Here is a 19891-nt window from a genome sequence, read left to right as displayed (position 1 = left end):
GCAACGTAGACAATTGCAAAGGAAGGACCCGTCTACGAAAACCACGACAATCATGTCATGCGAATTATTGCTACTCAGTTACTTTCAAATAGAAATGAAACGATGGATGGTGTCATTAAGTGCTGTCAAGCTGCACTTATTCAGCTGTAAACTGCTCACCAGTCTCCAGCTTGCATGTCAAAAGAACCACTCGGATCCAGATCTCATCACAGCTTCATTCAAACCAGAGTGAGATGAAATTGACTGCCCTTGCTACCAAAGTAGCATTAGACTAAGTTTAGCATCACTCATAAAACTGAAGTTAGTGGTCAGAGTGACAGCTTGTACAAAGCTTGCTTTAGCTACGGGAATGCCCACTGATGATTGGACAAGTTCAAATCCATTTGTGAATCCACAGTTTAAAAACGAAGCAGCTCCTGTCTGAATGCAATGTCCAGGCATGAACAGGTAAGTGTCAATAAACTACAAAATAACCAGGTTCAATAAAAATCGAACCAGACATTTAATCCCCCACCAGCAATATCATTAGGTCTCACTGTTAAAAACTCAACAGGACCATCCACATGAATACCAGGGGTATCAGAGAAGGTCAGAGGCTGGCTGTCCTGATGATCCAAAGACTGTTCACCATCTGGAAAGCAACTCAGAAGCATGATGAAATAATCTCTACTTGCCTGGATAACGGCAGCTCCAACATTACTCTAGCTGCTTGACATCATCCAAAACAAAACAAAACAACCTTGTAACACATATAAAAGTTGCTGGTGAACGCAGCAGGCCAGGCAGCATCTCTAGGAAGAGGTGCAGTCGACGTTTTAGGCCGAGACCCTTCGTCAGGACTAACTGAAGGAAGAGTGAGTAAGGGATTTGAAAGTTGGAGGGGGAGGGGAGATCCAAAATGATAGGAGAAGACAGGAGGGGGAGGGATGGCACCAAGAGCTGGACAGGTGATAAGCAAAACGGATACGAGAAGATCATGGGACAGGAGGTCCGGGAAGAAAGACAAGGGGGGGGGGACCCAGAGGATGGGCAAGGGGTATATTCAGAGGGACAGAAGGAGAAAAAGGAGAGGGAGAGAAAGAATGTGTGTATAAAAATAAGTAACAGATGGGGTACGAGGGGGAGGTAGGGCATTAGCGGAAGTTAGAGAAGTCGATGTTCATGCCATCAGGTTGGAGGCTACCCAGACGGAATATAAGGTGTTGTTCCTCCAACCTGTCCTGCCATTTTGGATCTCCCCCTCCAACTTTCAAATCCCTTACTCACTCTTCCTTCAGTTAGTCCTGACAAAGGGTCTCAGCCTGAAACGTCGACTGCACCTCTTCCTAGAGATGCTGCCTGGCCTGCTGCGTTCACCAGCAACTTTTATGTGTGTTGCTTGAATTTCCAGCATCTGCAGAATTCCTGTTGTTTGCAAAACAACCTTGTGTCGAGCACCTATTTGTCACCCTAAATTTTAACCACAACTTATCGTAACATATGCCATCTCCAAACTGCACTGCAGAGAAGCAGCACAGAACACAGACAACACAGCACATTACGGGCCCTTTGGCCCACAATGTTGCACTGACCGTCTAACCTACTCCATAAGCAATCTAACCCTTCGCTCCTTGTTAAACTGTGCTCGCCAGCACTTATCAAACCTCTGGCCTCTACCACAAAACACAGAGGAGGACACCACCACTATGAGGTTCCCTTAAAGTCGCGCATATATATTCTTCATCTGCAAATATTTTGCTGTTCCTTCATGGTTTCTGACTGTAGATCCTGGAACTCCTTACCCATCAGTATTTGTAACAGGATCTTCAGGAGAAAGATTGCAGCTATTTAACAAGGTGGCTCATCAGAATCTTCTCAATGGAAAATGGGAGCCACTTCTTGGCAAATGCAGAAATGAGTGATGAAATTTACCATTTCCTCCAGAGATCTGCCAGCCATTGATAGATTGACAATAAGGATATTTGAGGAGAACGTCTCAGGCTTGGCACAAAATTAGTGATCTGCTGGGCAGCAGTTAACATCAAACACAAGAAATTCTGCGGATGCTGAAAATCCAAAAGCAACATACAAAAAAATTCCTGGAGGAACTCAGCAGCATCCATGGAAAAGAACAAATAGTTGGCCTTTCAGACAGAGACCCTTCTTCAGGACTGAAAAGGAAGGGGGAAAGAAAAAAAGGGGGGGGAGGGGAAAGAAAAAAAGGTGGGGAGGGGAAGGACGATAGCTAGACAGTGATAGGTAAAGGCAGTTGTGTGGGAAAGGTGAAGGGCTGGAGAAGAAGGAATCTGATAGCAGAAGAGAGTAGAGCATAGGGAAATCAGGGGGATCTGGGGGGAAGTGGTAGGCAGGTGAGAAAAGGTAAAAGGCCAGAGTGGGGAATAGAAGAGGGAATAGAAACATAGAAACATAGAAAATAGGTGCAGGAGTAGGCCATTCGGCCCTTCGAGCCTGCACCGCCATTCAGTATGATCATAGCTGATCATCCAACTCAGAACTCTGTACCAGCCTTCCTTCCATACCCCCTGATCCCTTTAGCCACAAGGGCCATATCTAACTCCCTCTTAAATATAGCCAATGAATTGGCCTCAACTGTTTCCTGTGGCAGAGAATTCCACAGATTCACCACTCTCTGTGTGAAGAAGTTTTTCCTAACCTCGGTCCTAAAAGGCTTCCCCTTTATCCTCAAACTGTGACCCCTCGTTCTGGACTTCCCCAACATCGGGAACATGAATGAGGAGGGATTTTTATTAAATCAGAAGGAGAAATTGATATTCATGCCGTCAGGACAGAAGCTATCTAAAAGGAACGCAAGATGTTGTTCCTTCACCCTGAGGGTGGCTTTATCATAGTACCAGAGGACACAAGAGGCACTCCTCTATCACTGTTAAGGCAGCTGGAAACTGGAAACAGCACGACTGTCCGGGAAATGGAGCAGAAGCGGGTAAGGGCAGCATCAAGCAGTTAACTTTGTCTTCCTAAACATTTCTGAAACTTGGACGACCTACAATAGAACATGAAATAACGCCGGAGCTGCTTAGAGAAATTAAAGAGCATGGGGTGGTAGGGTGCAAAATAACACACATCCACCCTCTGCAACTTTAAATATTGACATCCCTCTGAATCAGTGTAAACTCTCACTTAGTTTAACCTAATGGTCATTAAAGTATTTTCAAACTGTAACAAACAATAAAGATCTCTGAAACCTTAATACCAGTGTGATTTAAAAAGTAATTCCACTGGCAGCAATTAAACCAATGTAGGAAGCTGCAATGGATCCAAGCTAACATACTTCATCCTTAGGATGACCCATTTCAAATAAAAGCTTTACATTACTGCACAAGCTCTTTTCATTTATTCTACACTAAAACAGCCAGCATGAACACAGAGGATAATTTTGCACCTCATAATTTATTTACAAAGCAGGGTCTAATGCACATACCTTAATAGAGCAAAACCTATTTCTCAAAGTAAAGAACTCAATTGCCCTTATACACCTTATCATGTCATTTGATAGGGCTTTTTTTAATGCCAGGACATATCTCATCAAGTCAAATCTAGATTTATGAAATGCTCCAAGGTTTATCTTATTCCCATTGCTCCACAATCTAACCTCAACATTCATCAACGTGTTTACAAATGAGATGCTTTCAAATAACGGTTATTTCACATCATGTTTTTTCTACTACACCATTCATGTCACAGAAATTTCTTGCAATTCCATTTGCCTGGCAATTGTACTATAATATTCTTGTTCGATTCATAAAGTTTCCAACCACAGGAATTACCTGCATTTTTGTATTTCTTCACTGAGTTATTATTCATTCTGCTTTATCAGCACTATCATCGAGATTTTTTCCAATCATTTATTCCCTCCCACCCGTACATTTTTACTCCAACTGAAGTCTTAAAATGACACACAAAATGTTAAACCCATCAATTGTATCATTATTATGCACATTTTGATCGAAGGTGAGGGATCAAGGAAGATACATAGAGATAGCTTTTAAAATATGGCATGCAATAAGTAAACACAAGAGGAAAATAAAGGCGGTAATCTAACCAACTTTGATAGGTTAGGACTGTATTCTTTAGAATGTAGAAGATTGAGAGGAGGTTTGAGAGAGCTTTATAAAATTATGAGGGCTTTTTCCATTGAGGTTGAGTGGGACTACAAAGAGAGGTCATCCATTAAGGGTGAAAGTGAGAAGTTTAAGGGGAACAAGAGGGGAAACATCTTCACTTAGAGGGCTTTGAGAGTGTGGAATGAGCTGGCAGCACAAGTGGCGCATGTGAGCTCAATTTCATATGTTTAACAGAAGTTTGGATAAGTACATGGATAGTAGGGTATGGCTCTCTATGACTGCTTGGAGGCAACTATAACTAGACCACTAAACAGCAAAACTGTCAAATTCTGCCAGACTGGTTTCCTCTAGTCTCAGGAGCATCAATACCTACCCCTGCTAGAGCCAGAAGAACATAGGGAGCATCATGGACGATCACAAGTGTCCAGAAATAAACTAGGGTTTCTTCCAACCCTTCCCAATGATATTGCAAACAACAGGAATGTGAAGAATGGCAAAAGAACAGAGAAATGTGCAAATTCCAATTCTGAACTCATCACAGAGAAATTAAGCATACGCTTAAATTGGCTTATTATGGTCACATACCGAGGTACAGTGAAAAGCCTGTCTTGCATACTGCATACACAAATCAATTCATTACCTAGTGCATTGAGGAGGTACAAGGTAAAGCAGTAAGAGAATGCAGAACAAGGTGTAACACCTACAGGGAAAGTGTACTGCCAGGTAGACAATATGTGCAATTTGTTCTTTTTAAAGTGTTCACTGATTTGGCAAAAGAGTCAAACAAAAATTGAAAAATGCATGTTTATTTAAAACACAAGTCGTCGTGATCTAGAATATGTTGCCTAAAGAGGAATGCAGAATCAGATTCAGTCACAAACTTCAAAAGTAAATAGGATAAATACTTAACCAGGAAAATATGCAGGGTCAATGTGAAAAATGGCACGGAAGAACCTGCACAGCTTTTAAATAGCTGCTCAGTCACAAAGCATCAAATGGCCTCCACCAGTAGAGTGAAATTCTACCATCAGAAGTGAAGTTCAGTTCTGCTATGTGCCTTACCTTGTCTCTTGATCGGAAGGTGAAGAACTTAGGGAATTCTCTCTGCATAAAAAGAGGATGAGAGGAGAGAAAAGTCTTTAAAATAACACTGCCTTTCATTTGTGATCTTCAAGTAGACATACAAAAATTGTGTTAAAAAAAGAGAATTCAGCCCCTGAAAGTAACCACTATAAATCACATATAGCATCCACAGAACTTCAGTGGATCGGGCCACTGATAGTATTGCTGGGAAAAGAAAAATTACTCCGGCAGCCATAAAAAAATTCATTAACATAGTTTTTCTTTCTCTGGAACAATAAAGAAAAGCAGCTTTTAGAGGTTTATTTCTCCCTACAGACCTGGCATTATTGCTTCGCAAATGCAACTTGGCTGATGCAATTGTTGGGATAATGGCTGTGAGATATTTAATGGCCATAATGCCAATTTCCATGAAAATATTATCACCATATAAAAGGTACTGCTCCGTAAAAACTGAAATCAGTGCGACCTAATATTGGTTTTGGGAAAGGCTTTTTTTTTAACCCACTCACCACCCCCTCCCCCTGCACTCTCCTCCTCACCCAAGTCAATACCACTTACATCAGATTGAACCTGAACATCCTGCAGTGTCTATACAGGACATTAGCCCCTGCTGTGGCAAAGCAGTCAGCCATTACCTAGACAATCACAATAATGTGCTTAATTTAACTGCTCAAGACACCCTGGTACTCGGGAAATTTGAAAACAAGCAAGAAAATAAATAATTTTATCTTGCTATTGCATTGATAATCAGGTTGCATGGCTGATAAGAAGAGAGATTACATAATTATTGGACCAGCCACGCACCCCTTGCCCACTTCCCTGTGGTGCTTATTACAGAGACAGTAAATAAAATTAGTAAGTGTGGTATCTGTGGATTGTTTCATTTGCTGATGAGGAAAGAGCATCGGAAAGTGAAAGCAATTGCAAATGCAACCCATTTAAATTTAAAGGAACGAATAGAAGATAAATTCTCAACTGATAAGAACTGAACTGCAAGTGGATTGTACCACTTGTATCTAACTAGTTTATCAAACCTGGCTAACTTTCTCCTTATTGCAAGTGATACAAGGTGAAATATAACACAGAAAATAAACTAAAAACTATACTGCGCAACATTTGTAATGAACACTTCGAGTGCTCCCGAAATTCGCAGTAAAATTCCTGCTCAAGTGTTACACCAGAGTTAAAATAAGAGTCAAAGAAATTTCATAAACAGATACTGCAGTGCAATTTTGACCATTAAATGCCAGAAGGCAGCGTACAAATCCCCTGCTACTCTTCTATTCAGAATCAAAATCAGGTTTAATATCACCAGCATATGTTGTGAAATTTGTTAACTTTGAAGCAGCAGTGCAATTTTAGATTGTTAAAGTAAATAAGTAGTGCAAAACAATTAGAAATTAACAAGCAATGAGGTAGTGCTCATGGATTCAATGTACATTCAGAAATTGGATGGCAGAGGGGAAAAAGCTGTTCCTGAATCATTGAGTGTGTGCCTTCAGGCTTCTGTACCTCCCTCCTGATGGTAGCAACAAGAAGAGGGCATGACCTGGGTGATGGAGGTCCTTAACGATGGTAGCACCTTTTTGAGGCACCGCACCTTGAAGATGTCCTGGATACTACGCAGGCTAGTGCCCATGATGCAGCTAATTTTACAAAACTTTACTAGTCCACTAATGCACTGTAGGCCCGGAAGCCTGCTCTGCGGCTGAAAGACAGAGTCTGCGTGTGGGTGGGGGGTAGGTGGGAGAGAGGAAAGGGGATATTTTACTGGTGTTGTTTTGTCACTTGTTGTGTATTGTGTTGTTCTGCCGAGCATTATGGGCATGCTATGTTTGTGTCCTTACAGGGTGACACCTATGGGCTGTCCCAGCACATTTTGATTGTGTTGGTTGCTGACACAAATGTCGCATTTCACTATATTTTCGATGTACATGTGATAAATAAATTAATCTGAATCTGAAAAGGTCTGGGGAATGTTAGAAGGGACATGAAATTACTGAGCCCAAGTAAAATCATTTTGATCTTTGCAAATTTTAGCGCAGGTGATTAGCAGAAACCAAAACAGGTGATGATCTTTCATGGCTTGCGAGGGGTAAGAAGTTTGATGCTGAAATAACCAAAATGGAACCACAGTTCCATGCACTGTCAAATAAACCTGCAGTTTTAAAACTCATTGAGGCATCCTTGTAAAATGTTCGTTAGGCGGGTTGCAGATGTTAGTTATTGCAATGTGTAGAAAATAGAAGATGTACGTTGTGCAAGAGGTGCTTTTTACTTCGGTTATACAAAGATGAAAATTAGGAAATAAATTGCTATTCCTTCACTGTAGGGTTTAAGTCTGGAATTCCCTTCCCTACACCACTCTGGGAGTAACTTCACCAGAAAGACTGCATTGAGAGTAGCTGACCACCCTTTGAAGACATATTAGCAATGGACAAAAAGAGTTGTCTTTGCCATTATTAATACCACCATGGACGGTCCCAAGCCTGACTGCAAAAGGAGGAGGACTGGGCATGGGACTAGCAACCTCATCCCATAAGAACACTGAGCTACAGAAACACCAACAGAATTTCATAAGACCTCATCCTGGAAGATGAAGGACCTTTGCCAAGAAGACACATGAAGTCGTGTGGTGAAAGCAGAAGCCACAGGGCCAATTAACCTTCTATCAGCCCAAGACAGACGACTCAGGTGAGCTGCTGTTGGTGACCTAGGCCCCATTAAGGGTGATGGGTTTAAGTAATAGTGGTGGCCATCATCAGCATTATCTTGTTTAACAATACAAACAAATATTTCACTCTGGAAATTGAATTTTAAAATCACCATCTAGCTCAGTTACAAATGTTAAGTCCACAATTACCTACCCCCACAAATATCATCTCACACAAGGTCCATCACAGATACAACCCTGCCCACCACTTAAGACATTTTCAAGAGGCAGTGTGTGAAGCAGATGGCATTCATAACTCAAGACTATCTCCATCTTGATGTCCCCTTCTCATTACTACCATAAGGGAGGAGATGAAGGAGCCTGGAGATTCCACTCAGCAATTCAGAAACAGTTTCTTCCTCTCTGCCATTAGATTTCTGAAGGGTCCATGAACACTATCGTGTTACTCATTTGCTTTGCACTATTTATTTTTGCAACTTAGAGTAAGTTTATGTCTCTACAATGTAATGCTGCTGCAAAACAACAAATTTTATATCATTTAAGTCAGAGATAATAAATCTGATTCTGACTCTGTCGTAAACTTGCTTAATAGCTGACGGGAACAGCAAGAAAATGAGTCCGAACATCTGCCCTTGATTACATAGATCTTCTGATCCCTCTATGAGGATTGGTATGTTTTCCTAAAGTACAATCCGCTCCAATAGCTAATGTCCCAGACTAAACTCAAGCCAGTTTTTCATTTTAATCAGACAGAGAAGAATGTGTCAAGCAAACCTGTCCTCAGATACTTACATGGAATCTCCGATCCACTTCGTAATTGCACTGCTTCCGGAAATCCTTTGGGATAGAATGAAAGGAAAATGGACAAGATCTGGCTGTTAGTGTAAGACTCAAACCCCAATTACCAATTAGCTGCCTCATGAAGCCTACCTTTAGAGCTTAACAAAATTTGTTAAATTTTACCAGTCAAACCAAGAATAACATCTTAAAAATCTAGTAAACCAGCAAAATGTTACCTCAACAAATACCACTGCATTAGATATCTAATGATGTCAAGCAGCCAGAGGAAGATAATTGTGCGGTGAGTGATTACTTACAACTGTGATCAGCATTTCTTTGTTGTTAGAACTTTTTATACTGGGTTATGGCATTTGGACAAGGTCACCCCACACACAGGAAGGAGGAAAAGTGAGAGGACTATTACATCATGGTAAATAATATTGCCAATTCAGGATTAGAAGGAAGGGAGTTGCAAGAAGGGTTTTCATAATGTCTGGAGTGTAAAAACAAGGTACAATTAAAAACACGCAAACCCAAAAGTATGACAGGATAATAGACAACAAAATAAGGCAAAGATGGTACGAGGGATGAGGTCATTAACCGTGCTGGAATCTGCAGAAAGATTTTTCTTTGTTAATGTTGTGAAAGTAGTCATGGGCATTGAAGGAACCATCATTAAGAGGAAAACGATTATCAAAATTGAATTTGATTAATTTAATCAGAGTATTTGAATTGTTGAATTTATTTTCCCCGATACTTCATTGTATCTTTACTTCATGGAATGCCAGATTATTCTATGTTTCTGATTAACAGCTTTACATGTAAAAAACAAAGGGCAGAACCACTTTTAAGAGAAATTATGTGGAATTAACTACTTTTATATCCCATTAATACAAATGGATTTGGATTAAGAAATCAGTAAATTGGATAGTCAACGGTTTAATCAATTAAATTACAGTTTGATGTATTCTTATTTTCTATGCAGACCATTATGCTTTTGATTATTTGTTTGAGATAAATGAGAATTGTTTTAAAGAGACAAAGTGGGCTATACCTTCTGTGCCACAAGGAAGGTCAGGCGCCGAATGCCGTGGTCAAACAGAACTGATCTCTGGAGGAAGAAAAAAGACATCTTCAAAATACTGCAACAGACCAACTTTCTTGGCCAAGTGGGTAAAGATATTGCATGGTGTAATAAGCCGTACAAGCCGAAAGATCCAATCTAGTTCCACAACCATTAATGAATGAGCAAAATTTCAATCACATCGTGAGGAGAAGTATGTTGTAGAATTTGTGGTTTCTATAGAAAAATGTTTGTATTTAGATATTGGGTGAAGAGTTGGATGGTTTCAAATGGTTCTATATTAGAATAGCACACCAACACACTATCCATAGAGAAATCAGGCATGTGAACAACATACAAGGGCGAACCTATCACTGCAACCATTGGATCAACTCCTGTACACTAATTTCCCTGCTATTTGCAGGAGCAGACTATTGGCCAGGCTGGATTTGTTGCAGAGTACTGCCCAAATTCACCATTAACTTACCACAGTTGATCAGCCAGTCACTAGTCATCTCTGCTGAGCACCCCATTCCTCATCCATAACCTGGCTGCACATCACGTCTACAAACATTTGCTCCTCCTTATTCGTGAGCCAGCACATACCTTCCCAGTCTTCAGGACCCAGCCCTTCATGCCTGTTCTTTCTAAACCTTGTCCTTCTCCAACTGCATCTCTTCCCACCTTCAAAGAGCACATCAATATTTATTGCTTTATTCAGCTCCATGACTCTTCTTTTTTTTTGTAATTTATTTTTTATTGAAGTTCATCATCAAACTTCTAATCCTAATTTCAACCAGCTAACAAGCTACCTTGAACAATTTCATAGACCAAGGTATAAAACAAACCTTAAAACATTCTTGAATAAGATAGGACTTATTTCCTTTGCTGAGTTAACCCAAGGTGGGTGTAGGCCCCATTTTTTTTTAATCTGTCCAGGATTTGGTATGCTAAGAAGACTATTTCCTAAAGGGAGTAAAGGATTGAACAGACTGATGTAGCACTTCAGCTCTACATAGGCCAGGCCAGGCGAGGTTAATTTTTGCTACCCTGAAGGATCAGAGTGAATGAATGAAAGTCAGGTGCCAAGCTAAGAACTTACACACATTTTTATTCCCTCAACATTTTCCCCCAAACCAAATTGAACTCTATCTGCCTTGGTGGGACCTGAACTTTCTGAAATATTAGCTCAGTAACAAACACCATGACACTATACCCTTTGTTATTTATACAGAAACCTCTCAAAAGCCTCCTATTAATAATAAACAATGATTAATTAGCATTTTGTTCTAGAACATTGATACTATTTTTCAGCTGAGGTTCTTATTATTTCTTGGACAATGACAGGTCATAAATCCAGTAGGAAGTTTGTTGCTCATGTAACATAAATGACCTAATCATGCAAAATGTCACCCAAACACTGAAATTCACTTTGTCAAAAAAATGAACTGATTATCGGGCACCAGCTGTCACACCCTAGGGATTACCCACATGGGACATTCTCCAGGTGAAAATATTCATCCAGGAATCTTGGACATCTTGTCCAAACATAAGCGGCATTCAAATTATTGGATCTATGCCAGTTCTCGAAAGAAAATCTAACTAGTCTCAATTCCCTGCAGTGCTTCAAATTATTTTCCCTGTGCTCTGTCTGATTCTGTTCCATCATACCTATAAACAGCGAGCTTCCAATCGTAACCTAATTTAAACTAATTGGCCAGGGGATTGGGAACTGGACAGATAGGGATGAGGATGGGGCACTTGGTTTCCAAGTCAATGCATTACGTAGTGAGACTGTGAGGGAGGACAGACAAACAAATAGTCAGGGGAATGAGTTGAGGTGTAACATGGGAACAAAATCGAAAAAGGTGACGAGTAAAGGACTGGAGGTCATACATTTCAATGCACTTAGTATACAGAATAAGGTAGATGATCTTGTAGTGCACTTAGACATTAGCAGATATGAGGTTCTGGGCATCACTGAGTCATGGCTAAAAGATGATCATAGTTGGGGATTTGACATCCATGGATACATATTGTATCAAAGAGACAGGCAGGTAGGCTGGGGTGATGGCTCTGTTGGTTAAAAAAAAAAACACAAAATCAAATCTTCGGAAAGAGGTGACATAGGATCGGAAGATGTGGGTAGGGTTAAGAAACCACAAGAGTAAAAAGGCCCCAATGGGAGTTATATCCAGGCCTCCAAACAGTAGCCAAGATGTACGATATAAATTACAACAGCAGGTAGATTGGGAAAATCAGTTTGGTGCTGGATCCCAAAAAAGGGAATATGTAGAATGCCTGCAAGATGGCTTTTTAGAGCAGTTTGTGGTTGAGCCCAATAGGGGAAAGGTAATTCTGGACTGAGTGCTGTGTAATGAACCAGATTTGAATAGGGAGCTTAAGGTAAAGGAATCTTTAGGAGACAGTGATCATAATATGATAGAATTCACCCTGCAGTTGGAGAGGGAGAAGATAAAGTCAGATGTATCAGTATTACAGTGGATGAGGGAGAAGCTGGCCAAAGCTGATTGGAAGGGGACACTATTAGAGATGATAGCAGAACAGCAATGGCTGAAGTTTCTGGGGGCAATTCAAAAAGTGCAGCATAGATACATCCAAAAGATGAAGCAGCATTCTAAGAGGGTGGGGGGTGGGGGGGAAATAAAGCAACCATGGCTGACAAAGAAAGCCAAAGACAGCAAAAAAAAAAGCAAATGAGAGGGTATATAGCATAGCAAAAATTAGTGGGAAGTTAGGATTGGGAAGCTTTTAAGAACCAACTAGAAAGCCATAAGGAGTGAAAAAAATTAAATCTGGAAGTAAGCTAGCCAGTAACATCAGAGGATACCAGAAGTACTTTCAGATATATAAAGAGTAAAAGAGAGGCAAGAGTAGGCTCCAGAAAATGCTGTTGGAGAGGTAGTTGGTGGGGGGGGGGGGGCAAAAGAAATGGTGGACGGACTTAATAAGCATTTTGCATCAATCTTCACTGCGGAAGACACTAGCAGTATGTCAGTAGTTTGAGAGTGTCAGAGGGCAGAAATGGGTGTAGTTGCTAAGGTGCTTAGGAAGCTGAAAGGTCTGAAGGTGGATAAGTCTCCTGGACCAGATGGAATGCACTCCAGGGCTCTGAAAGAGGTAGCTGAAAAGATTATGGAGGCATTAGTAATGATCTTTAAGAATCACTAGATTTTAGCGCATGGTTCCGGAGGATTAGAAAATTGCAAATGTCACTCCACTCTTCAAGAAGGGAGAGAGGTAGAAGAAAGGAAACTATAGAACAATTAGCCTGACTTCAGTGCCTGCGAACTTGTTGGAGTCTATAACTAAGGATAAGGTTTCAGCGTATTGGAGGCACATGATAAAATCGGCCAAGTCAGCATGATTTCTTTGCTGACGAACAAATTGGTAGGAATCCTTTGAGGAAATAACAAACAGGATAGACAAAGAAGAGTTATTGGATGTTGTTTCAACATGTTGATTTTGCTACCAGAGGTGAAAATACATGAGACCTGGTTTACATTAACATAGCGGGTGCGTATAAAGCAGTCCATCGACCCTACATTGGACTGTCAGTTCACTTAACTGGTAATGTTAATTCCAGCATACAAACCAGTGATCAAACAGGTCAAACTAGTTCTAAAGGTGTTGAAAACCTAGCTCGAAGGTGCAATCTCGGCACTGCAGGACTGCTTTGATAATATGAACTGAAGTATGTTCAGGGAGGCTGCTCCCTATGGTAACCACGCCAACATATGTGTATCCTGTGTCCTTGCCAGGCTCGTGGATTGTGATGAGGCCTTTAGGTCAGGGGTTATGACAGTTCTCAGGGAAGCAAGAGCTGTGCTTTTCCGCCCCATCAGGAAGGTGAAAAGGGAGCATTCTTGGAGAATTTACAGCCGCTTCTGCAATATCACAGACAAGAGGCGCGTGCGGCAGGGAATTCAGTGGAGTACAAACTCAAATCCACCCTACGCATCAGCGACCAGGATACTTCACTATCTGAGAGGCTGAATGTCTTCTACACCCAGTTGATGGGCAAAACAAAGTGCTGTCGAGGAAGGCACTTCTTCCCCTAAGGGGGGCAGACTCTCCATCTGGGTGAAGCTGAGGTGAGGTAGACCCTGGCCAGAGTCAACCCGTACAAAACTGTGGGGCCCGATAATATACCAGGTCGGGTTCTGAAGATTGCACAACCCAGCTGACGAAATTGCTGACGGATATATTCAACATCTCTCTGGAACAATCCATTGTCCCCTCAGCTTTCAAGGTGGCAACCAGCATTCCAATGCCAAAGGCGGCAACAGTAAACCTGCCTAAATCACTATCATCTGGCAGCATTAACATCAATCGTTATGAAATGCTTTGAGCGGCTGGTCATGGAGCACATTAAAGCCTTTCTCCTGGCTACATCAGACCCTTTCCAATTCACTTATCACTCAAATTGATCTACTGATGATGCAATAACCTCTGTCCTCTGCTCTGTCCTGTCCCACCTGGAAACTGGGGTCTCATATGCCAGACTGCTGTTTATAGAGTTCAGTTCAGTGTTCAATGCCATTTTACCCCAGAAACTGCCATCACTGCGTCTCAACACCCCCATCCTCAATTGGATACTGGACTTCTTAACAGTAAGGCCACAGCCAGTCCATGTGGGCAGCAATATCTCTAGTCCCATTATGCTGAGCAATGGCACTTCCCAAAGCTGTGTGCTCAGCCAATTGTTGATGCATGACTGTGTGCAGGATCCAGCTCAAACTGTGTCATCAAGTTTGCAGATGACACTGCAGAGGACGGCCTTATCAAGAACGATGACGAGACAGAGTGTAGAGAGGAAATGGTGGATAGGTGTAGGAAGGACAACCCAAACCTGAACGTGGAGAAAACCAAGGAAATCATTGCGGACTTCAGACAAACCATTCCCCTCTGCGAATATACGGTTCCTCCGTAGAGGGAGTTAAGGGCAGCAAGTTCCTGGGAGCTCACATCATGGATGACCTCACCTGGTCCATGAAAATCACTTCCCTGAACAAGGCAACACAGCAGTGCCTCCACTTCCAAAGAAGATTGAGGCAAGCAAGGCTCCCCACCCCCACACCCCTTTTACAGGAGCACCATTGCATCTCCATCTGGTATGGGAGCGGTCGAGCGTTGGACCATAAATCCCTACAAAGGGCTGTGAGAACGTAGCTTCTTATGCTTCATTTTTGTTTTTGACTGAATTTACAAGGATCTTAAACCTTGTCATTCTCACCTTTCCCCTCACAGGAACATGCTGATCCTGAGTTTGAACCAGCTGACCTTCAGAAGATACCAACATGTCAAGTGGGGATTTACCCACAAACAGCCCATGCTTTTGCCTGGATCTAAACACCCGCCATGTATTTTATGCCTTTCACCTTAAAGTTTAAATTTAAAGTTAGTTGAAAGGACAGCATGGTAATGTAGTGATTAGCACATCACTTTACAGCTTCTGCGATCAACTGGGGTTCAATTCCTGCCAATGCCTGTAAGGAGTTTGTACCTTCTCCCCGAAACCACGTGGGTTTCCTCCAGATGCTCCACTTTCCTCTCACATACCAAAGACATACGATCAGGGTTAGTGAATTCCGGGCGTGCTATGTTGGCACTGGAAGCATGGCAACAATTGCAGGCTGCCCAGCACAATCCTCACTGATTTTACTTGATGCAAACAATGCATTTCACTGAACGTTTCAATGTACCTGTGACAAATAAAGCTAATCTAATCTCATCTAAATTTGTCCTCCACAGTCCTTGAACCATCTGCTGACGAAGGCAAATTTTTCTTCATTGCTCTACCTAAATCTGTCATCATCTTCTACACCTCAATCATATCTTCTCTTCTTAGCTCCAAGAAAAATATTTCCAGCTTTTCCAGTCTAATCTTACAACTGAAATCCTTCATGGCTGCCGGTAAACTAGTAAATCTTTCCTGTGCCTTTCTAGAGTGTTTGCTTCCATCCAAAGATGAGAATGGGGGCTTGATTGTCATACAATCTCAAACAGCACACAAAATAGTGACAGGAGAATTTTGCTTTTGTACAGAATGGGATCAATGATCCTTTTCACAAAGCGAACAATTATAAACATTAAGCTCCAAGCTCCAAAACATCAGTTTATTGCTCAACTAAATAATCCCCATCATTCTTTGATCCCACCTTTTTAGTGTTCCAGATATAGGGCATAGAGGAAAGCAGCAAAGCTCTCAAATCCTCATTTACCTTCCTATACACCCATTCTTTAGGTATTTCCTCAGATATCTGCACTTCATGTATTACATTTATTCAGCTTTCCTTCCGACTCATTTTGAAAATACACTCCATCAAAAGGATCAAGAGGCACTTCCGAAACTCAGACATCAAACTCCAATCCTTCCTTAAATACAAGCCGAAATGAACACGGCCAGCTGGGATACAGCTTCGTTCAGCATCTAAACACTCACATACCCTCCAGTAGTTACAATTAAATGATGGTTTGGGAATTTGTAGATTTTTTTTCTGTTCACAACCAGCAAAATTAAACTAATTGGGTTAAACTAACTGTTACCAAAGCCAAACTTGAGCTCAGCTATTGGATTCTGTGACCTTTGAGACTTAAAAGTTCCAGTGCTACACTCGGTCACGCATTTATAACAAATTATCAAGATGCTGTCAAATGTTGCTGGTGAAAAACCCACCACTTGATTTTCCTAAAGACAACAACCAGGCACAAGATAACCTGATTTAAAAATCCTATATCACAGAATAATAAAAAAAGATTGGACCCTGTACTTACCATAGAGTGCATGAACTCCCCAAACATTGTCACAAGGCCATCATCATCGGTGTCATTATCAATCTTAATAGCCACATTAAGGATATGAATGGGTTCATCTCTCGCATTCTGCAAACAGGAGGCACAGATTTAGACAAAGCTATGGTAAACTATGATTTGAGGATAAGAATTTCCATGAACTTGCTCCTAACTTCTCAATATCATAGAAATTGTACTTAGGACACACATTACAGTGAAAATCTTACTGAAATAATTAACTTTTGATGTGTGACTCACTATTTGAGTTATTTCACAAAAATCATTACTGTAAGGGAATGGTATCTGTTTGATTTCTATGTGCCAATCATGCCATTGACAGAATCAGAATTAAAACTGGGGCAAAGAACCGTAACTATCAGATAAAATTAATATTAAAGACAAAAATGCTGGAAATAGTCCACAAGACAGGCAGCATCTCAAGGACAGAGAAGTTCCTGCTTTGGGTCTAATAAAGGTTATTGATATGAAACGTTATTTCTGCCCCTTGTTCCCATCGATGCTGCTTGACCTGCTGCGTATTTCCAGCAGAGGGACTCTGGACAGAAATCTGACTTTACGCAAGTTCTCCCATGCATTAATAACCAGATACAGTACATATTCCATTAGTTTAATTATCGACAACAAGAATTATAGCAGGTGTATGTCGAGCAGTATGCGATAGCTGGAGAAAATGGATGTTTCTGACTTTGAGAAATTAGCCTAAAACAGTTCTCAAGAAAGGAACTCTTACAGAACCCAGAGCCTGCCTGCATTTTCTTTTCTGCAACATCTTCCACAAAACCGTTTCCTAATAGGTTATTGAGGAACTGTTTTCAGGGTTGAGAAGACCTTTTCTGAAATCTTTAGCAAGATTCACGAACAGATCCCATTTAAGGAATTCTTATCACAAGTATATAAAATCTCAGCCACTATCCCAAAAATCAGGAAAATAAGAACCAAGATATCTAGAGGCCGTGGAAGTGGCATCAAAACTGGCATGACGGTTGCGTCATTTAATTCATCTGAGGTATCTTTGGCATTGTATAATGAAAAATAAACCACACCGTCAAAGTAGTGGAAGTAAAACCTAAGTGCAGAAAAGATGCCTGGCACAAAATGCAAATCTCACAAAAACAGAAGCTCTTTCAGACATCCAAGTGCAGCTAGGAAAAGCTTTCAATTTATTTCCACAACAAGCAATCAGGTTTTATGTATACCGGGCAATCATAAACGATCGCAGAATTCCTCGTGTTTGCGTTTTAAAAATCATAAACGATTTTGCTTTGTGGTTTCTCCATGAGGATTTTCCACATTCATCCACCACAGAATCATTTTCTTCTGGGCAGATATTTCAGGACTGTGAGGGGAGAAAATAATCACCAAGACTGGCCATTTGTCCTTGTTCTTGAATAGTCTCTCCTATGGAAGCATCTCCTGTTCCAATTTAATCTCTTTTCTAGTTTAGGCATCCACCTTCACCTTTCATCCAAAACAGTGACATGATACAACTTTATAAGCTGAGGCACAAATTCAAAATCAAACCATCCAGAACTAAAACCTTCCTGTTTTGGGACAGAAACTCAGTGGGAATGGTTGGGAGCAGTTAAAATTTATTGCTGAGAGCTTTGTATTTGCACCAGCCACATCCCAGGCAAGAACATGACAGGGATTTTCCCAATGTCGAGGAAACTTTACATGGATTTGAAGACAGTCTGTTCATGAGAGTAACGGCAGAAATAGAAAACAGAAGGTTACTCCTTGCCACTGCAGCTTCTGTACCAAGTATTCCAGTCAATAACACCAGGAGCTGTACACAATGCAGAGTTCTTTCTGACAAAAAAGATCTGGCATTTCAAAGCATCTCCCACTGGACTACGTTAGCTTTTCATCATTTAAAACATTAAATGGTCTTTGAGCAAATTTACTTACTTAATGCCAAGTAGTGCTAAACAACCAGCTTCTGCTCTGATATAGATTTCAGTGTGCAACCACAGCATTCTCATGCAAATTTAAATTTAACATGTATTTTCTGAAATACCAACCATCATTCTGTCAAAAAGTCATCAAGTCTAAAGTATCAACCCTTACACAGTTCCAATTTAATCACATGAGGAAAATTCAACCTAGTTTTTAAAGCCAATATACTGCACATTAACATTTAGGAAAACTTGTACCTAATATTTAAGAAAATTTTTTCTATATAGCCGCATTATTCTTGAACTGTGCTGTTAAAGGGGTCCAAATTAAACAAAATATCATTTTCCCCACTGTCATTCTGTTTCATTAAACTAACAATACAGTGGATTCTGGTTAGTTGGTCCATTGGTTGATCGGGGCAGCTGCTTATTTGGGACAACCCTTAAAGAACAAAAACTAATTGAGAAAATAACTGGGATTCCTTTCATTTACTTGAGACACTATGCTTAGCTGGGGCAGGAGAATGTTGCCAAACAGTTTTTTTAAAAATGGCATCAGTTGTGCGTGCTTGCGTGACCATCGAATTGTACTTAGAGCAAAGTTTTTACATAGCGTCAGTTGTGTGTGTTTGTGTTGAAAAAGCAGTGATAGTTGGCGAGAAATAAGCAGTAAGACCATTCAGAACTGTCTTGCTCACTGCGGTTTCAAACACTTAAGACTTAGAGATGCCGGAAACAGCTGGAAGTGAAAATGAAAAGATTTTACTATTTCAACAAGTCAGAAACTACAAAGAATTTGGAAGTATCAACAATCATCTTCAACGTTACAATGAAAATGAAGATTTGGAGGATGCAATTGTATGAAGGCAGTCCATTATCTACACTTGAAGTCTGTGCTGATTTTGTTCATTTAGTCAATAAAGTTGACATAGATGAATCCTCTGTTGACAAGTATTAGGAACTAATACACAGTTTGATAGTACTGTAGTGATATTGGTAATGTTCTAATTTGTTCTGTATTTTATCTAAATGCTTAATTTGATACTCGGTATGTCTTTTTTAAAAAAATACCTTTTTAACTTCCATGAGGCCTCAGCTAATTGGGGTAGCCACTTAATTGGGTTAAAATGTACTTGGTCTGAAGTGTCCCAACTAACTGGACTCCACTGTAGTTCATGCAGTTATATAAATATTACTGTTTATATAAAAGACCATCAGAGACACTTTATTTAATAGTCCATGTATAGTCTCATCATTGCTTCACCAACTTGAATATTACACTGGCATTCAGAATTGATTACTTAAATTATACTCCATACACTTGTAATTCCATGGCTATGCAAGTTACCTTGTTGTCATCTTCATCATAAAGAGAGGCGTGCCCTGATTCAGGAAATGTTGGGCTTGAAGGTGGTGAATCAGAAAAACAGCTTGTCACATCTTGAAAGTTTCTGAAAGTACAGGAGATCGAGGTTTT

The 19891-nt window shown here is 40.6% G+C and overlaps 1 protein-coding gene across 2 annotated transcripts in view; it reads right to left on the bottom strand.

Annotated features, from left to right (window-relative positions):
- Positions 1–19891, bottom strand: part of acaca (acetyl-CoA carboxylase alpha) — a 289052-nt gene that overhangs the window by 149224 nt on the left and 119937 nt on the right. For both annotated transcript variants that reach the window (XM_063031453.1, XM_063031454.1), the window contains 5 exons: positions 19763–19865; positions 16481–16588; positions 9674–9730; positions 8632–8676; positions 5145–5186 (listed from right to left, as the gene is read on the bottom strand). In XM_063031453.1, the coding sequence (XP_062887523.1) occupies positions 5145–5186; positions 8632–8676; positions 9674–9730; positions 16481–16588; positions 19763–19865 (355 nt within the window). The remainder of the gene's footprint in view (positions 1–5144; positions 5187–8631; positions 8677–9673; positions 9731–16480; positions 16589–19762; positions 19866–19891) is intronic.

Source organism: Mobula hypostoma, chromosome 23, assembly GCF_963921235.1.
Source record: "Mobula hypostoma chromosome 23, sMobHyp1.1, whole genome shotgun sequence".
In the NCBI taxonomy this organism is placed as follows: Eukaryota; Metazoa; Chordata; class Chondrichthyes; order Myliobatiformes; family Myliobatidae; genus Mobula; species Mobula hypostoma.
Note: the sequence above shows the minus strand (reverse complement) of the source record. Positions and strands in the feature narration are given on the sequence as shown.